We start from the raw sequence: 15,816 nt of genomic DNA on the forward strand, positions 1-15,816 counted from the left end.
CGTTCTGATTGTCTTTGACATGCATGCAGTTTTTAACTCGGCTACACTCTGAAGCTGAAGAGGTGGCAAGGGTGTGAAAACAAAAGAAAAGTCAAATTTACATGGCACATCTACTAAAGAGACCAATTAAAAAAAACCTGCTTAGATCAGAGGCTTCATGTCAAAAACAGCCACAATTTCTACATGACCATTTTCAAGCCCTTCTATATCTCTTAAAATTAAACAGGCTGTTTTGGTTACTGTGCCATTTAAGAGAGGCCTGTAATTGACAGCAGGGGTAGACCTCAACTATGAGAGACAAAATGAGGGGGGAAAAAAATCAGAAAATCACATTGTCTGATTTTTAAAGAATTTATTTGCAAATAATGGTGGAAAATAAGTATTTGGTCACCTACAAACAAGCAAGATTTCTGGCTGTCACAGACCTGTAACTTCTTTAAGAGGCTTCTTTGTCCTCCACTCATTACCTGTATTAATGGCACCTGTTTGACCTCGTTATCTGTATAAAAGACACCTGCCCACAACCTCAAACAGTCACACTTCAAACTCCACTATGGTGAAGACCAAAGAGCTGTTGAAGGACACCAGAAACAAGACTGTAGACCTGCACCAGGCCGGGAAGACTGAATCTGCAATAGGCAAGCAACTTGGTGTGAAGAAATCTACTGTGGGAGCAATAATCAGAAAATGGAAGACCTACAAGACCACTGCTAATCTCCCTCGATCAGGGGCTCCACGCAAGATCTCAGCCCGTGGGGTCAAAATGATCACAAGAACGGTGAGCAGAAATCCCAGAACCACATGGGGGGACCTAGTGAATGACCTACAGAAAGCTGGGACCAACATTACAAAGGCTACTGTCACTAACACACTACGCCGCCAGGGACTCAGATCTTGCAGTGCCAGACGGGCACTTCAAACTTCAGACAAGCACATCTGAAGTTTGCAAGAGAGCATTTGGATGTTCTGGAAGAGTATTGGGAGAATGTCATGTGGTCAGATGAAACCAAAGTAGAACTGTTTGGTACAAACACAACTCGTCGTGTTTGGAGGAGAGTGAATGCTGAGTTGCATCCAAAGAACACCATGCCAACTGTGAAGCATGGGGGTGGCAACATCATGCTTTGGGGCTGTTTCTCTGCAAAGGGACCAGGACGACTGGTCCGTGTACATGAAAGAATGAATGGGGCCATGAATTGTGAGATTGAGTGCAAACCTCTTTCCATCAGCAAGGGCATTGAAGATGAAACGTGGCTGGGTCTTTCAGCATGACAATGATACCAAGCACACTGCCAGGGCAACAAAGGAGTGGCTTCGTAAGAAGCATTTCAAGGTCCTGGAGTGGCCTAGCCAGTCTCCAGATCTCAACCCCATAGAAAACCTTTGGAGGGAGTTGAAAGTCTGTGTTGCCCGCCGACAGCCCCAAAACATCACTGCTCTGCATGGAGGAATGGGCCAGCATACCACCAGCGGCGTGTGCCAACCTTGTAAAGACTTACAGAAAATGTTTGACCTCTGTCATTGCCAACAAAGTATTGAGATGAACTTTTGTTATTGACCAAATACTTATTTTCCACCATTATTTGCAAATAAATTCTTTAAAAATCAGAAAATGTGAATTTCTAAAAATTTCTTTTCCTCATTTTGTCTCTCATAGTTGAGGTCTACCTATGATGTCAGGCCTCTCATCTTTTTAAGTGGGAGAACTTGCACAATTGGTGACTGACTATATACTTTTTTTCCCCCTGTGTGTGTATGTGTGTGTGTGTGTGTGTGTGTGTGTGTGTGTGTGTGTGTATATATATATATACTGCTCAAAAAAAATAAAGGGAACACTTAAACAACACAATATAACTCCAAGTAAATCAAACTTCTGTGAAATCAAACTGTCCACTTAGGAAGCAACACTGATTGACAAGCAATTTCACAGCTGTTGTGCAAATGGAACAGACAACAGGTGGAGATTACTGGCGATTAGCAAGACACACTCAATAAAGGAGTGGTTCTGCAGGTGGGGACCACAGACCACTTCTCAGTACCTTTCTGCTTTCTGGCTGATGTTTTAGTCACTTTTGAATGTTGGTGGTGCTTTCACACTCGTGGTAGCAGGAGACGGACTCAACAACCCACACAAGTGGCTCAGGTAGTGCAGCTCATCCAGGCTGGCACATCAATGCGAGCTGTGGCAAGAAGGTTTGCTGTGTCTGTCAGCGTAGTGTCCAGAGCCTGGAGGCGCTACCAGGAGACAGGCCATGCTCTTCACAAATGAAAGCAGGTTCATACTGAGCACACTGAGCACACGTGACAGAGTCTGGAGACGCCGTGGAGAGCGATCTGCTGCCTGCAACATCCTTCAGCATGACCGGTTTGGCAGTGGCTCAGTAATGGTGTGGGGTGGCATTTCTTTGGAGGGCCGCACAGCCCTCCATGTGCTCGCCAGAGGTAGCCTGACTGCCATTAGGTACTGAGATGAGATCCTCAGACCCCTTGCGAGACCATATGCTGGTGCGGTTAGCCCTGGGTTCCTCCTAATGCAGGACAATGCTAGACCTCATGTGGCTGGAGTGTGTCAGCAGTTCCTGCAAGATGAAGGCATTGAAGCTATGGACTGGCCCACCCGTTCCCCAGACCTGAATCCAATTGAGCACATCTGGGACATCATGTCTCGCTCCATCCACCAACGCCACGTCGCACCACAGACTGTCCAGGAGTTGGGACACCATCCGCCACCTCATCAGGAGCATGCCCAGGCGTTGTAGGGAGGTCATACAGGCACGTGGAGGCCACACACAATACTGAGCCTCATTTTGACTTGTTTTAAGGACATAACATCAAAGTTGGATCAGCCTGTCGTGTGTTTTTCCACTTTAATTTTGTGTGTGACTCCAAATCCAGGCCTCCATTGGTTAATAAATTTGATTTCCATTGATGAGTTTTGTGTGATTTTGTTGTCGGTACATTCGACAGAACAAAGTATTCAATAAGAATATTTCATTCACTCAGATCTAGGATGTGTTATTTGAGTGTTCCCTTTTTTTGAGCAGTGTAATTCAAAAATAAAAATAACATCAACTGTTTTTTTTTCGCACAGAGAGGGACTTTTGGGGTTGAGGGTGTTGTAGCATTGACACCCCCTCCCACACACACACTCTCGCTAAACAGGCTGTTTATGTTGTTCTTTAGTGACATTGCATGTTATACATTAACTGTATTATTTTATGTCCAGCTCAGAGCTGGTCACTTTATCAGAATTCCCTTCCTTTAAGCTCAACCTGTAGTTTTTTTAATGGCCATTTATTGATGTACATATTTTGTTGGCCATCCTCAACCCTTCAACAGGAACTTTCATTCAGTATATATCAATGTTCATTCCATATATATAAGTGTTCATTGTGTATATATATATATATAAAACCAATATTCATTCCATATATATCAATGTTATATCATTTGACCAGGGGTGGCCAAATTCTTGCATTTCTGAATTCAAAGATCCATTTTCAGAAACATCCAATTTTCTAGCTATCCATAAGTTTCACTGGTGTTACTAATCTTCAATGGCGTTACACATAAGGAAGGAAACACCAGTGACATTTTAAATGAAAAATGCATTTTACAAAATGGCTACTACAGAGCATCAAACCACATGTTATGAGTCATGGAATATTCAGATTCAGATTCAGTTTCCTTTATTGATCCCAGGGGGAAATTGCAGTTGTTACAGTTGCAGCCATTTATGTAAAAATAAACACTTTACTAATAATTTAAGACAATATAGAGAAATTTACAGTATGTACACCAGATTTAAGTACTTAAGAATATAGTAAGGTGGCGGTGATTGTGATAGTAATGTGAAACATCAGGTATAAAGCAGGTACAATTATTTAAATGAAGTTAGTGTCCCTCTGAGTTATTGCACACACAATTGTTATTATTGCACATATGAACAGTTTCGTATTGAGTTTGTGAATCACACACTGAGGGAGGAGTTATAGAGTTTGATGGCCACAGGTAAGAATGACCTCCTGTGGCGCTCTGTGGTGCATTTCGGTAGAGTGAGTCCACTAATTATCCACTAAAATATATAATTTAATCCATTTGTGTTGTATTTTTTCACAATTACCTGTGAGTAAGTAAGTTAAACCTGTGACTTCAACTAAAAGCTTCATATGAAATCATGAGCTAAATGAGGAAATCTGTGAGAACTGAAAAGACACAGTGGACTCACCGTGTGCTTTTTTAAATAGATCTTCAGAATATAGGTAAAAGAAAGTCAGGTGATGTCATCAGTATGATTTTAGTTCAAAATAAGAGTTTTTTGATACGCGGTAACACCAGTGACACGACTCCTGGGGACAACAGTTTTCATAATATATTGTATAATATTTATTTATTATTTATTTATTGATTTATTTGTTTATTTTTAATAAATATTTTTATTTAAAAATATTTATTTATTTATTATTTATTATTATTTATTTTTATTATTATTTATTATTATTATATATTATTTATTTATTTATTTATTTATTATATGTCAGGATCAGCAACAGGACTTAAGCCAGCATCACCACCTACATCGGCACTCCACAGGGCTGCGTCCTCAGCCCTATTCTCTACACCCTGTTCACCCATGACTGTGTCGCCTCCCACAGGGACAACATCATCCTGAAGTTTGCTGACGGCACAGCAGTGATAGGACATATCACTGGTGGAGATGAAGCAGCCTACAGAAGGGAGGTGACCAGACTGGTGTCATGGTGTGATGACAACAACCTCATCCTCAACACGGACAAGACAAAGGAGCTGATAGTGGACATGAGGAAGGAGAGGAGACCTCATCGGCCACTTTTCATCCGGGAGCTCGAGGTGGAAAGGGTGAGCAGCTTTAAATACCTGGGTGTCCACATCAGTGAAGACCTCACATGGTCACTGAACACCAAGCAGCTAGAAAGGCTCAACAGCGGCTGTACTTCCTGAGGAGGCTGAGGAGGTTTGGGATGTCTCCGGTGATCCTCAGCAACTTCTACAACTGCGTCATTGAGAGCCTCCTGACCAGCTGCATCACCGTGTGGTACGGCAGCTTGACTGTGATGGATCGTCAATGCCTACAGAGAGTGGTGAAGACTGCAGAGAAGATCACCAATTCTCCACTGCACTCTCTGCAGAACATTTACAACCATAGAGTCCAAAGGAAAGCTGCCTCCATCATCAAAGACCCCACCCACCCCCAGCACGGTCTGTTCAAACCTCTGCCCTCAGGCCGGAGGTATAGGAGCATGATGTGCAAGACCTCCAGACTAAAGAACTCCTTCTTCCCCACCGCAATCAGAGTTCTGAACCTGAAATAACTATTCCCACTTCGGTCTGCCAGACTTAGGTACAGACGTGTGATGTGTACCCCACTGGTAAAGAACTCTTTCCTCAGGAATAACCTGCACCTACTGCCACTTTAACTGTAGCACATGTTTACAATTGCACTATTGCACTTTACCACTCATTTCTGCTGCAGATAATCATGTTCCCGGCAAGGCACAGCACTATCCATCCATACCACTGTAATTTATACATTGCACTGTTTCTTGATTAATATATATGGTTGTATATATACTCTTTTGTATTTTTAATGTTATATCTGGCATTCTTAGCGAGGAGCAAAGTAAGCTTTTCATTGTATATAAGGAAACCTGTTTCCTCTGTACATATGACAATAAACACTTTGAACTTGAACTATTTGGTATTTGTTTTTATATATTACATAGTCATTCAAAATATGGCCTCACCCTTTACACATGACTGTGGACATGAGCACTTCTGTGGTGTTTGAAATATTAGATAATTGACTTAAAAACCAAAATTGCTAAATTGATGGCTGAAGAATGTGTCATTGTTAAAATAAGTTACTGTTTTTTTGTGTAAAAAAATTTGTAAAAAATATTGTAACCCTACTATGTTTTTTTTTTTTTTAGTGTATATATCTGTAACACAAAAATGAACATTTCTGTAGAATGACCCTTATGCTTGGGGTGAGGTGTGAACAGTGTGGTTTGAAACTATAAAACCATATAAATACTACAGCAAATAGTCTTAGTTATATAAAAAAGTAAGGAAATCTTAGTTTTCCATGAAATGGGCTTTTCATTCTCAGATGAAAGCACTGAAAAACATACTTACAGGAACACATAACCACATAAATCAGCCTTTCCTTTCTCTAAATTAGGGTAGTCATTACTGTATTGTTGTTAGATGATAAGTCGGAGCATAAAGCTGGCTGAGAAAACCACAGGCTAGTGTTGCTACTTAATCAGATCACGTGTACATCTACATGCATCTGTACTGCTGCAGGTGTCTAAAGTGTATTCTTAACTGGGTCACAGGGTTACATGAACATGGTGATGCGCACGTGGGTGCACATCTCCCACATAGTCACAGAGAAAAACTTAGTGTTCCAATTACTGCTCACAGCGCTCATTAATGTTGGTGTAGGGGAGGAATGGGGTACCACAAAACACTTCACAGCCCACGCACCCTTGAGAGGAGCTGTTCTTGAAGTAATTACATTTGCATCGCCCCAACCTGCCTGTTGCCCCCTGCTGGGAGATTACTTTTGCCTAATTTCACAGATGCAGGATAGCACTTGTAAGAGTGATTAAGCTCGAGAGAAGTAAGCAGGGCTGGGGTATAAATGTGTCACTGTCTACTTTACAGAGGAAAACAGTTGAGGATGGGACAGACTGCAACCTTGCCCAGCAGAAGCGGATGCACTTACGTCACACAGCTCTATGAGTGGTTTAGGTAAGGTTAGATATTCATCGGCGTTTGATTCACAGACGTATTTTATGTTTGCATGAACTGTACTTTACATGTTGTAGTTTTATGGTTTACTTATTTACACGCTGATGACTTCTGGCTTATGGGCATTTAGTTCTTAGAAATAATTGATTATCTTTTTATGGTTCTGACCACATGAATATTACAAATGAGTCTTTGCTTTTCATTTCATCCTATCCTACATGTTTTCAGTCATAATTGCTATATGTATATATGTATACATATATATATATATATATATATATATATGTGTGTGTGTGTGTGTGTGTGTGTGTGTGTGTGCATATATATATATATATATATATATATATATATATATATATATATATACACACAGTGGTGTTTGAAAGTTTGTGAACCCTTTAGAATTTTCTATATTTCTGCATAAATATGACCTAAAACATCATCAGATTTTCACACAAGTCCTAAAAGTAGATAAAGAGAACCCAGTTAAACAAATGACACAAAAATATTATACTTCTCAATATCTCAAATGTTTGAACACTGTTAATTACATTTTTAGTTCATTTTCTTATAAAATGTGGAAGAAACATCCATAAAAAAATATAAAATCCCCACTTACTTGAATTGACAAAATGTTACGCTTCATTTTTTCACAATATGTTAAATAAAAAAAATAAACAGTAATTGTGCATTACAATGTGCACCAGTGTGTTCTCTGTAAAGGATGTGAAACTTATTTTCACTTAGAAAACATCAAGGCTTTTTGCGAATGCTTGATGTCCGTGCTTAATTAATCTGGGTAGATGTGATGAACAGATCCAAAACCTTTTCAGCGTTCTGACCATCATTTCCCCTACTATATGTAGCCGCGTCAAATTAATGGTAGCAAATTGGTTTATGGCTTTATATTAAAATGTTGAGTGGATTAATGGGACCAAATTCAGACTTAATAGTATACCACCATAAAGGGGGGAATTTTGGATTGTGCTGATTTCTCTCTTGTCTGGTAGGAAGTTCTTAAACGAGTGCCCCAGCGGCCTGATCACTCTCCATGAATTCAGACGCCATTTCTGCAATGGAACTGTCGGAACAGAGTCTGCAGAATACGCAGAGCAGATATTCCGCACACTGGACAACAACGAGGTATGGTGGGACTTGGCTGTATTAATTGTCTTTAATTTTCTATATACACTCAAAGTCAGAGTCCACCCCTTATTTATATAATTTCCAGTCAAAACAGTCATGAAGAGATATTTCTTAAGTGATGTCAGATAATTCACTTGCATAAGGAAGCATAAGTCAAAGGAAAATAAGAGGAAAAAAACAGCATTTTCCAGACCTGGAGTTTAAAAAAAATCATTATAAGGTCCAGAGAAATTGAGATTACTAACAATCACACAAGACCTGGTAGACCACAAAACTGTCACCATCGGATGAAAAGTACTTAAAGCTTTCATCTTTGAGAGAGCGGGGAGATCTGCTTCAGGTCTGAAAACAATCCCTAGTCTGTTCACTGTGAGAAGACAATTCAACACTATACGTCTGAAAGGATATGTACAGTGGGGAGAACAAGTATTTGATACACTGCTGATTTTTCAGGTTTTCCCACTTGCAAAGCATGTAGAAGACTGTAATTTTTATCATAGGTACTCTTCAACTGTGAGTGATGGAATCTAAAACAAAAATCCAGAAAAATACATTGTATGATTTTTAAATAATTAATTTCCATTTTATTGTGTGAAATAAGTATTTGATACACCAGAAAAAGAAACTTAATATTTGGTACAGAAACCTTTGTTTGCAATTACAGAGATGAGACGTTTCCTGTAGTTCTTGACAAGGTTTGCACACACTGCAGCAGGGATTTTGGCCCACTCCTCCATACAGATCTCCTCCAGAGCCTTCAGGTTTCGTGGCTGTCGCTGGGCCACACAGACTTTAAGCTCCCTCCAAAGATTTTCTATTGGATTCAGGTCTGGAGACTGGCTAGGCCACTCCAGGACCTTAAGATGTTTCCTACGGAGCCACTCTTTAGTTGCCCTGGCTGTGTGTTTTGGGTCGTTATCATGCTGGAAGACTCAGCCACGACCCATCTTCAGTGCTCTTACTGAGGGAAGGAGGTTGTTGGCCAAAATCTCACGATACATGGCCCCATCCATCCTTCCCACAATACGGTGCAGTCGTCCTGTCCCCTTTGCAGAAAAGCATCCCCAAAGAATGATGTTTCCACCGCCATGCTTCAGGGTTGGGATGGTGTTCTTGGGGTTGTACTCATCATTCTTCTTCCTCCAAACATGACGAGTGGAGTTTAAACGAAAAAGTTCTATTTTTGTCTCATCAGACCACATGACCTTCTCCCATTCCTCCTCTGGATCATTCAGATGGTCATTTGCAAACTTCAGACGGGCTTTGACATGTGTTGGCTTGAGGAAGGGCACCTTGCGTGCACTGCAGGATTTTAATCCTTGACGGCGTAGAGTGTTACTGATTGTTTTCTTTGAGACTGTGGTCCCAGCTCTATTCAGGTCATTGACCAGGTCCTGCCGTGTAGTTCTGGGCTCATTCCTCACCTTCCTCAAGATCATTGATGGGAGATTTTCTGTTATTTTGCATTTCTTCCATTTTCTAATAATTGCACCAACAGTTGTTGCCTTCTCACCAAGCTGCTTGCCTATTGTCCTGTAGCCCATCCCAGCCTTGTGCAGGTCTACAATTTTATCCCTGATGTCCTTACACAGCTCTCTGGTCTTGGGCATTGTGGAGATGCTGGAGTCTGACTGATTGAGTGTGTGGACAGGTGTCTTTTATACAGGTAACGAGTTCAAACAGGTGCAGTTAATACAGAGAATGAGTGGAGAACAGGAGGGCTTCTTAAAGAAGAAGTAACATGTCTGTGAGAGCCAAAATTCTTACTGGTTGATAGATGATCAAATACTTATTTCACACAATAAAATGGAAATTAATTATTTAAAAATCATACAATGTATTTTTCTGGATTTTTGTTTTAGATTCCATCACTCACAGTTGAAGAGTACCTATGATAAAAATTAGTCTTCTACATGCTTTGCAAGTGGGAAAACCTGAAAAATCAGCAGTGTATCAAATACTTGTTCTCCCCACTGTAGCTGCCAAGAAGCCGTTACTGAGAAAAGGAAACAGACAAAGAAGGAAGGAAATTTGCAAATCAGACAAAAGCTGCTGGTGTTTTCAAACCAATGGATTGACCAATCCAGAGTCCAAACCTTACCATCGCTGAATGTGTTTGGAATTACAGGAATTGTGAGAGGCGGAAAACGCAACCAACTTCTAAGGCTGAACTTTGGAGGCGTGGAAAAATATCCCTGTAAATCGAAAGCTAGACTCTGGAAACCAATGGAAGCAGTGACTGAAAATATTTAGCTGTTGAGCTTTTTGTGTAATTTTGTGTTAAACATATGTTTTCTGCTATTTTATCCTTTCATTGAGAAATGAATAATGTAATGTTTGTTTTGACTAGAAAGGGCAGTCTCTGACTTTTGCACAATAGTGTAGGTATATATGGTATATATATGGTAGGTATACACTGTCAGAAAATATATATACTGTCAGTAAAGAGCACTTTTTTGTCCTCCCAAGGTGCAACAATGTTTTCGTGTTCATATGTGTGTCTTTGAGTTTTCAAGACATACTGCATTCACTTTTCCAGTGGAAAGGTGCACATTGGACCTTTTCAGAACTTAACTTTTTAAACAGAATAGTAAAATAAAAATCCTGCAGTCAAAACAGGTCTTACACTTAAAACAGTGGTGGTAAACTGTAAACTCTTCTCCTGGGAGACCCACGTCCAGCACAGTTTGGCGATTTTCCTGCTTTTAACACATCAGCTAAGAAAATTAACTACTGAGTTGAATGCATAGTTGTGCTGGACAACAACCATCCAGGACTGCAGTTTACCACCGCAGGCTTAAAATAAAGACAACTGAATATGTTACAATTACGCTCCTTGACCAAAAGTACTGAACCTCCCTCGTATTCCCTGAATATATATTCACTGTACTTTAGAAATGCTATTTTCTAATCAGCCAATCATGTTGCAGACCATCAGAAAGGGCATACAATTTTATCTCAGCTGAAATATTTAAGTATTTCTATCTGCTGATCTCCTGGGATTTTCACACAAAACAGTCTCTAGGGTCAGAATAGTGCGATAACGAAAAAACATCCAATGACGGCAGTTCTGTGGGTAGAAACTCCTACCCTCCTCCTGAGGGAGGTCAACAGTGAATGGCCAGACAGTGAATGGTTTGAGCTGAGAGAAAGGAGACTACTAATCTTGACTCTACAGTTGTAGTGGGTAGAAAAACATCTCAGGATGCACAATACATCGAACCTCAAGGCAGCTGGGCTACAATAGAAGACCACATTGGTGTAATTGTGTGCAAATGTTTTCTTGGCATACTTTGGGCCTTTTAATATCAATCAGTCATTGCTTGAATGCCACAGCCTATTTAAGTATTTTGTTACTGCATCCCTTCCAGTGGTGGACAGTAACTACATAAATGTAATTCATTACTGTACTTAAGTAGTTTTTTCGTGTATCTGTACTTTACTTAAGTATTTCCATTTTGGGCGACTTTTTACTTTCACTCCACTACATTTCAGAGTCTAATATCTTACTTTTTACAGTGCCACTACATTTTGAGAAATCTGTCGTTCCTTTTGGTTTCTGTGTGTATAAAAACATTACATGTCGAAACGACAGAAGCGCAAAGCCAGAGAACCAATCAGGGCACAGCGGTCACTTTGTTTAGAGCTGGTTTTGACCTGTTGGTCATACCGACCCAGTGCAGCACACAGTTCAACGTCAGCGCAGCAGCGTAAAACTTTGTGAGAGTCTGTTCAACATAAATGATGGAACTAAGCTAACTTTGTGTATGTCCACATATGCAGTTGTGACTGACGCGGCTTTTTTCCGAATTTATACACACTGTTTTCATTTCATAGGAAATTTGTTTTTGCTAGTTTATGCTTATGAACTGAGACCTACAGATCAATACAGTAAAGGAAAAATCATTTGTGAACCTGTGTTTAAAACAAGTTTTTATATTAAACTTAAACTTGTAACTAAATTGCAAATAAATATTAAACTGACACTTTGCTTGTGTGTAAAAAGTGATTTCAGAGCCACTCGGTTCTCCCTGATGGAAACTGTTTACCTTCAGTGTTTTGTGCTTATGATCATTTTAATAGATGTCAGCGCCACTAATTAATGACGTTCTATTAAAAGACTGGTTTACCAAGAGAAACGCTGGAGGACGCTTACCTGAAATGAGTTCATGAAGCCAGTCTTGTTATAAAAATGATAATAGGACATTAAAGTCATAATGAATCTATTAGTACTTTTACTTTTGATACTTAAGTACATTTGAAGGCAAATACTTTTGTACTCGAGTGGAGGTCCAAAGGGAGGAACTTCTACTTTTACTGGAGTAAAATTTTTGGGTATCTCTACTTTAACTGAAGTACATGATTTGTGTGCTTTGTCCATCATTGATCCCTTCATGGCCACAATTCAAACATATTATAATGGCTACTTCCAGTATGGTAATGCACCATGTCACAAAGCAAAAGTCTCAAACTTTTCATGAAAATGACAATGATTTAATTTTTCTTCAGCGACCTTCCCATTCACTGGATCTGAATCTAACAGAACCCCTTTGGGATGTGGTAAACACAAGATTCACAGCATGAAAGTGCTCCTGAAAAAAATCTACCAGCATTGCATGATGCAATCATGTCAACATGGACCAGAATGTCAAAGGAGTGTTTCCAACATCTTGTGGAATTCATACCAAGAACAAATGAGGGAATTTTGAGAGCAAAAACCCAGTATTAGTAAGGTGCTCAACTTGTTAGGAAAAATAACTGACACGAAATGCCTTACGAAAAGGTCTTTGTGTTTTAGCATTGAGAATCACACTTGGTTGTAGACAATGGTAAATGTTGGTTTATTACTTTACAGGATGGAGTTGTTGACTTCCGAGAGTATGCGACAGCCATCAGTATGCTGATAGAAGGCTCATCAGTAGAGAAATTACGATGGTCATTCCGGCTCTATGACAAGGACAAGGATGGAGCCATAACACGATCAGAAATGCTTGAGATCATGCAGGTGGGGCCCTTGTTCAGCATGTGTGCTCAACGTATAATAAGGTGACTGTTTTAAAAATCACTTGTTCAGACACTCCTTCTAATTGAGAATTCTAGTCATCCAACATTTGTACCTGACCTGACTAATGCTCGTGTGGCCAAATGCAAAGGCTTGTGCAAAGCCATTCCAGGAGAGTAGAGGCTGTTACGGCAGTAAATGTGGGACAAGCTCCTTATTAGTTTCTGTCTACAAACTTTGGACATATAGCATATTGTATTGTGTCAGTCTATGTTTGCTTTGTATGAAGAAAACAGGTGAACACTGGAATCACAGTGACTTCTCACTTGGCACCGATGTTTCAACAATTAGATGCTTCAGTTTTCTTATTCATGCAAAAGAGGTTTTCACTACCTCCGTACTCCGTTAGAGGGCAACAGAGACCTACTTTGCCAACATGTCCTGCTTGTTGTCAGGCTGTGTACAAGATGAGTGTTGCAGCCTCCCTGACCAAACCTAATTCACTGACTGCTGAGGAATGCACCAACAGGATATTCGTACGACTGGACAAAGACAACAATGGTAAGGTGATGTGGAGGGGTACAGAATTATTGCCCTTAATGAAATTTAACTCAATTTGTTGGGCTTACACTGGCATTGCATTGCATGACACCCATAGGGTGAATGTGAATGTGGTAGCTCTAAGTGACAACTTATCTCAATTAATGAGAAAGCAGAACCTATTTGTGCTTTTCCTCCATCTCCACAGCCATCATCAGTCTGGAGGAGTTCATTGAGGGAGCGCTGGATGATGAATGGATAAGAGAGATGCTAGAATGTGACCCCAACACGGTGAAGGTGGAAAAATCCCTTAAGGGCAATTCAGTAGTCTAGAGCTTTGAGTTCATTGAAGGATGAAAGATGTCATATGTACTAGTGCACTGGAAAGTAGTTCTATGTATGTAGGATATAAAATGTAAAATTGTGTGCACGCTAATCAAGTTCTATAATAAAAGTGGAGTGTTTTATGAGTAACTTGAAGTTTAAGCATTTTGAGCTCATCATTGATATTAGACATTATTATTTACATCAGAAAAATAGGACAGTGCATTGCTCCGGCTTTTTATAACAGCATTGCTACTGAACTAACTGACTAGTGCTTGCTTCCTCAGCCTTATTACAGTCGTCTTGCAGCATGAAGTTGTGACGCTGTGTAATCACTATGTTTTCAGTTGACACTCTATATAACTTTGGTAACTTGATTGAAAAATGTTTCAAACATGCTGTTAAACGTTTAAATTATATATTTTGCAGTACCTTTTACCTGTGATTGTAATGTTCCTAAACAATTAGAATAGGCTGCATTGATTTTCAGACCGAGTGTTATCGTTTCCACTGTTTAGGATGCCTTAGAAGGATTCCCTGCTTGACAATACAAAAGATGTCTCACTGTTAAATATGCCTTTTAACCAAAAATAAACAGTTTAATGTGGTGATTCCAGGCCACTGCTTCTTCCTTCACAGGTCTTTCACACACTGCCATTTAACACAAAGGCACAAATCTTGTGCTTTAGCACAGGAGTGTTGAACCCCACTAAAAGGCCCATATTAAAAATCCCAACAATTCTGTGGACCAGAGAACGCCTCTGTATTCATTTCTTTAAAAAAAATTTGCTATGACCTAAACTGACCATTGTTTATATTTTGCAGTCTATATTTTGCATCTATATTTTGCAGTAGCAGCTTCGGCATATTTTGAATAAACAATGGTCAGTTTAGGTGGGGATTTTTAATATGGGCCTACAAGTGGAGTTCGTCACTCCTGTGCTAAAGCACAACATTTGTGCCTTTGTGTCAAATGGCAGTTTGAAATATTCAAACCCAGTGGTGGACAGTAACTAAGTAAATGTAATTCATTACTGTACTTAAGTAGTTTTTTCATGTATCTGTACTTTACTGAAGTATTTCCATTTTGGGCGACTTTTTACTTTCACTCCACTACATTTCAAAGTCAAATATCTTACTTTTTACTCCACTAGACTGTTAGAAATCTGTCGTTCCTTTTGGACTATGTGTATATAAAAACGTAACATGCCAAAAAAAAAGAAGCGCAAAGCAAGAACACCAGCCAGGCCACAGCGGTCACTTTATTCTGAGTTTGTTTTGACCTGTTGGTCATACCAACCCAATGCAAGCACACGGCTCAACGTCAGCACAGCAGCATAAACATTTGGTAGTACATACATCTACCTAAATGGTAGGATGGATGTAACTAACCTAACTTTGTGTAAATAGACCACAATATAGAAATATGTCCACATATGCAGTCGAGACTGACGTGTTTCTTTTTTTCTGAACTTATACAAACACTTTCATTTTATAGTAAATTAGTTTCGGTTAGTTTATGTTTATGAATAGAGGCCTACAGATCAATACAGTAATGGAAAACTAATATTAATTAATATTAATTAATATTAATCTTAAACTGAAACTTTGCTTGTGTGTAAAAAGTGATTTCAGAGCCACTCGGTTCTCCCTGATGGAAACTGTTTACCTTCAGTGTTTTGTGCTTCTGATCATTTTAATAGACGTCAGCGTCACTAATTAATGACGTTCTATTAAAAGACTGGTTTACCAAGAGAGACGCTGGAGGACTTTCACCTGAAATGAGTTCATGAAGCCAGTCTTGTTATAAAAATGATAACAGGACATCAGTCATAATTAATCTTTTAGTACTTTTACTTTATACTTAAGTACATTTGAAGGCAAATACTTTAGTACTTTTACTCAAGTGGAGGTCTAGAGTAAGGACTTCTACTTTTACTGGAGTAATATTTTACCTTGGGGGTCTCTACTTTAACTCAAGTACATGATTTGTGTCCAACCTCCACACC

At 39.5% G+C, this 15,816-nt stretch overlaps 1 protein-coding gene across 1 annotated transcript; it reads left to right on the plus strand.

Annotated features, from left to right (window-relative positions):
* The first annotated feature begins 6,663 nt into the window (after positions 1-6,663).
* si:ch211-245j22.3 (uncharacterized protein LOC563798 homolog) lies at positions 6,664-14,411 on the plus strand. Its single transcript, XM_017694765.2, has 5 exons — positions 6,664-6,795; positions 7,806-7,938; positions 12,797-12,946; positions 13,399-13,504; positions 13,692-14,411. The coding sequence occupies exons 1-5, from the start codon at positions 6,686-6,688 to the stop codon at positions 13,814-13,816; spliced, it is 624 nt and encodes a 207-aa protein (XP_017550254.2). The 5' UTR covers positions 6,664-6,685; the 3' UTR covers positions 13,817-14,411.
* Positions 14,412-15,816: the final 1,405 nt, after the last annotated feature.

This window comes from Pygocentrus nattereri, chromosome 7 (genome assembly GCF_015220715.1).
Source record: "Pygocentrus nattereri isolate fPygNat1 chromosome 7, fPygNat1.pri, whole genome shotgun sequence".
NCBI classification, from domain to species: Eukaryota; Metazoa; Chordata; class Actinopteri; order Characiformes; family Serrasalmidae; genus Pygocentrus; species Pygocentrus nattereri.

What these genes read in the sequence shown, in the direction of transcription:
- si:ch211-245j22.3 (XM_017694765.2), top strand. Translation starts at nt 6,686, where the DNA reads ATGTGTCACTGTCTACTTTACAGAGGAAAACAGTTGAGGATGGGACAG. An exon ending in GCACACTGGACAACAACGAG is followed by an intron (nt 7,939 to 12,796) that starts GTATGGTGGGAC and finishes ATTACTTTACAG; the next exon opens with GATGGAGTTGTTGACTTCCG. An exon ending in ACTGGACAAAGACAACAATG is followed by an intron (nt 13,505 to 13,691) that starts GTAAGGTGATGT and finishes CCATCTCCACAG; the next exon opens with CCATCATCAGTCTGGAGGAG.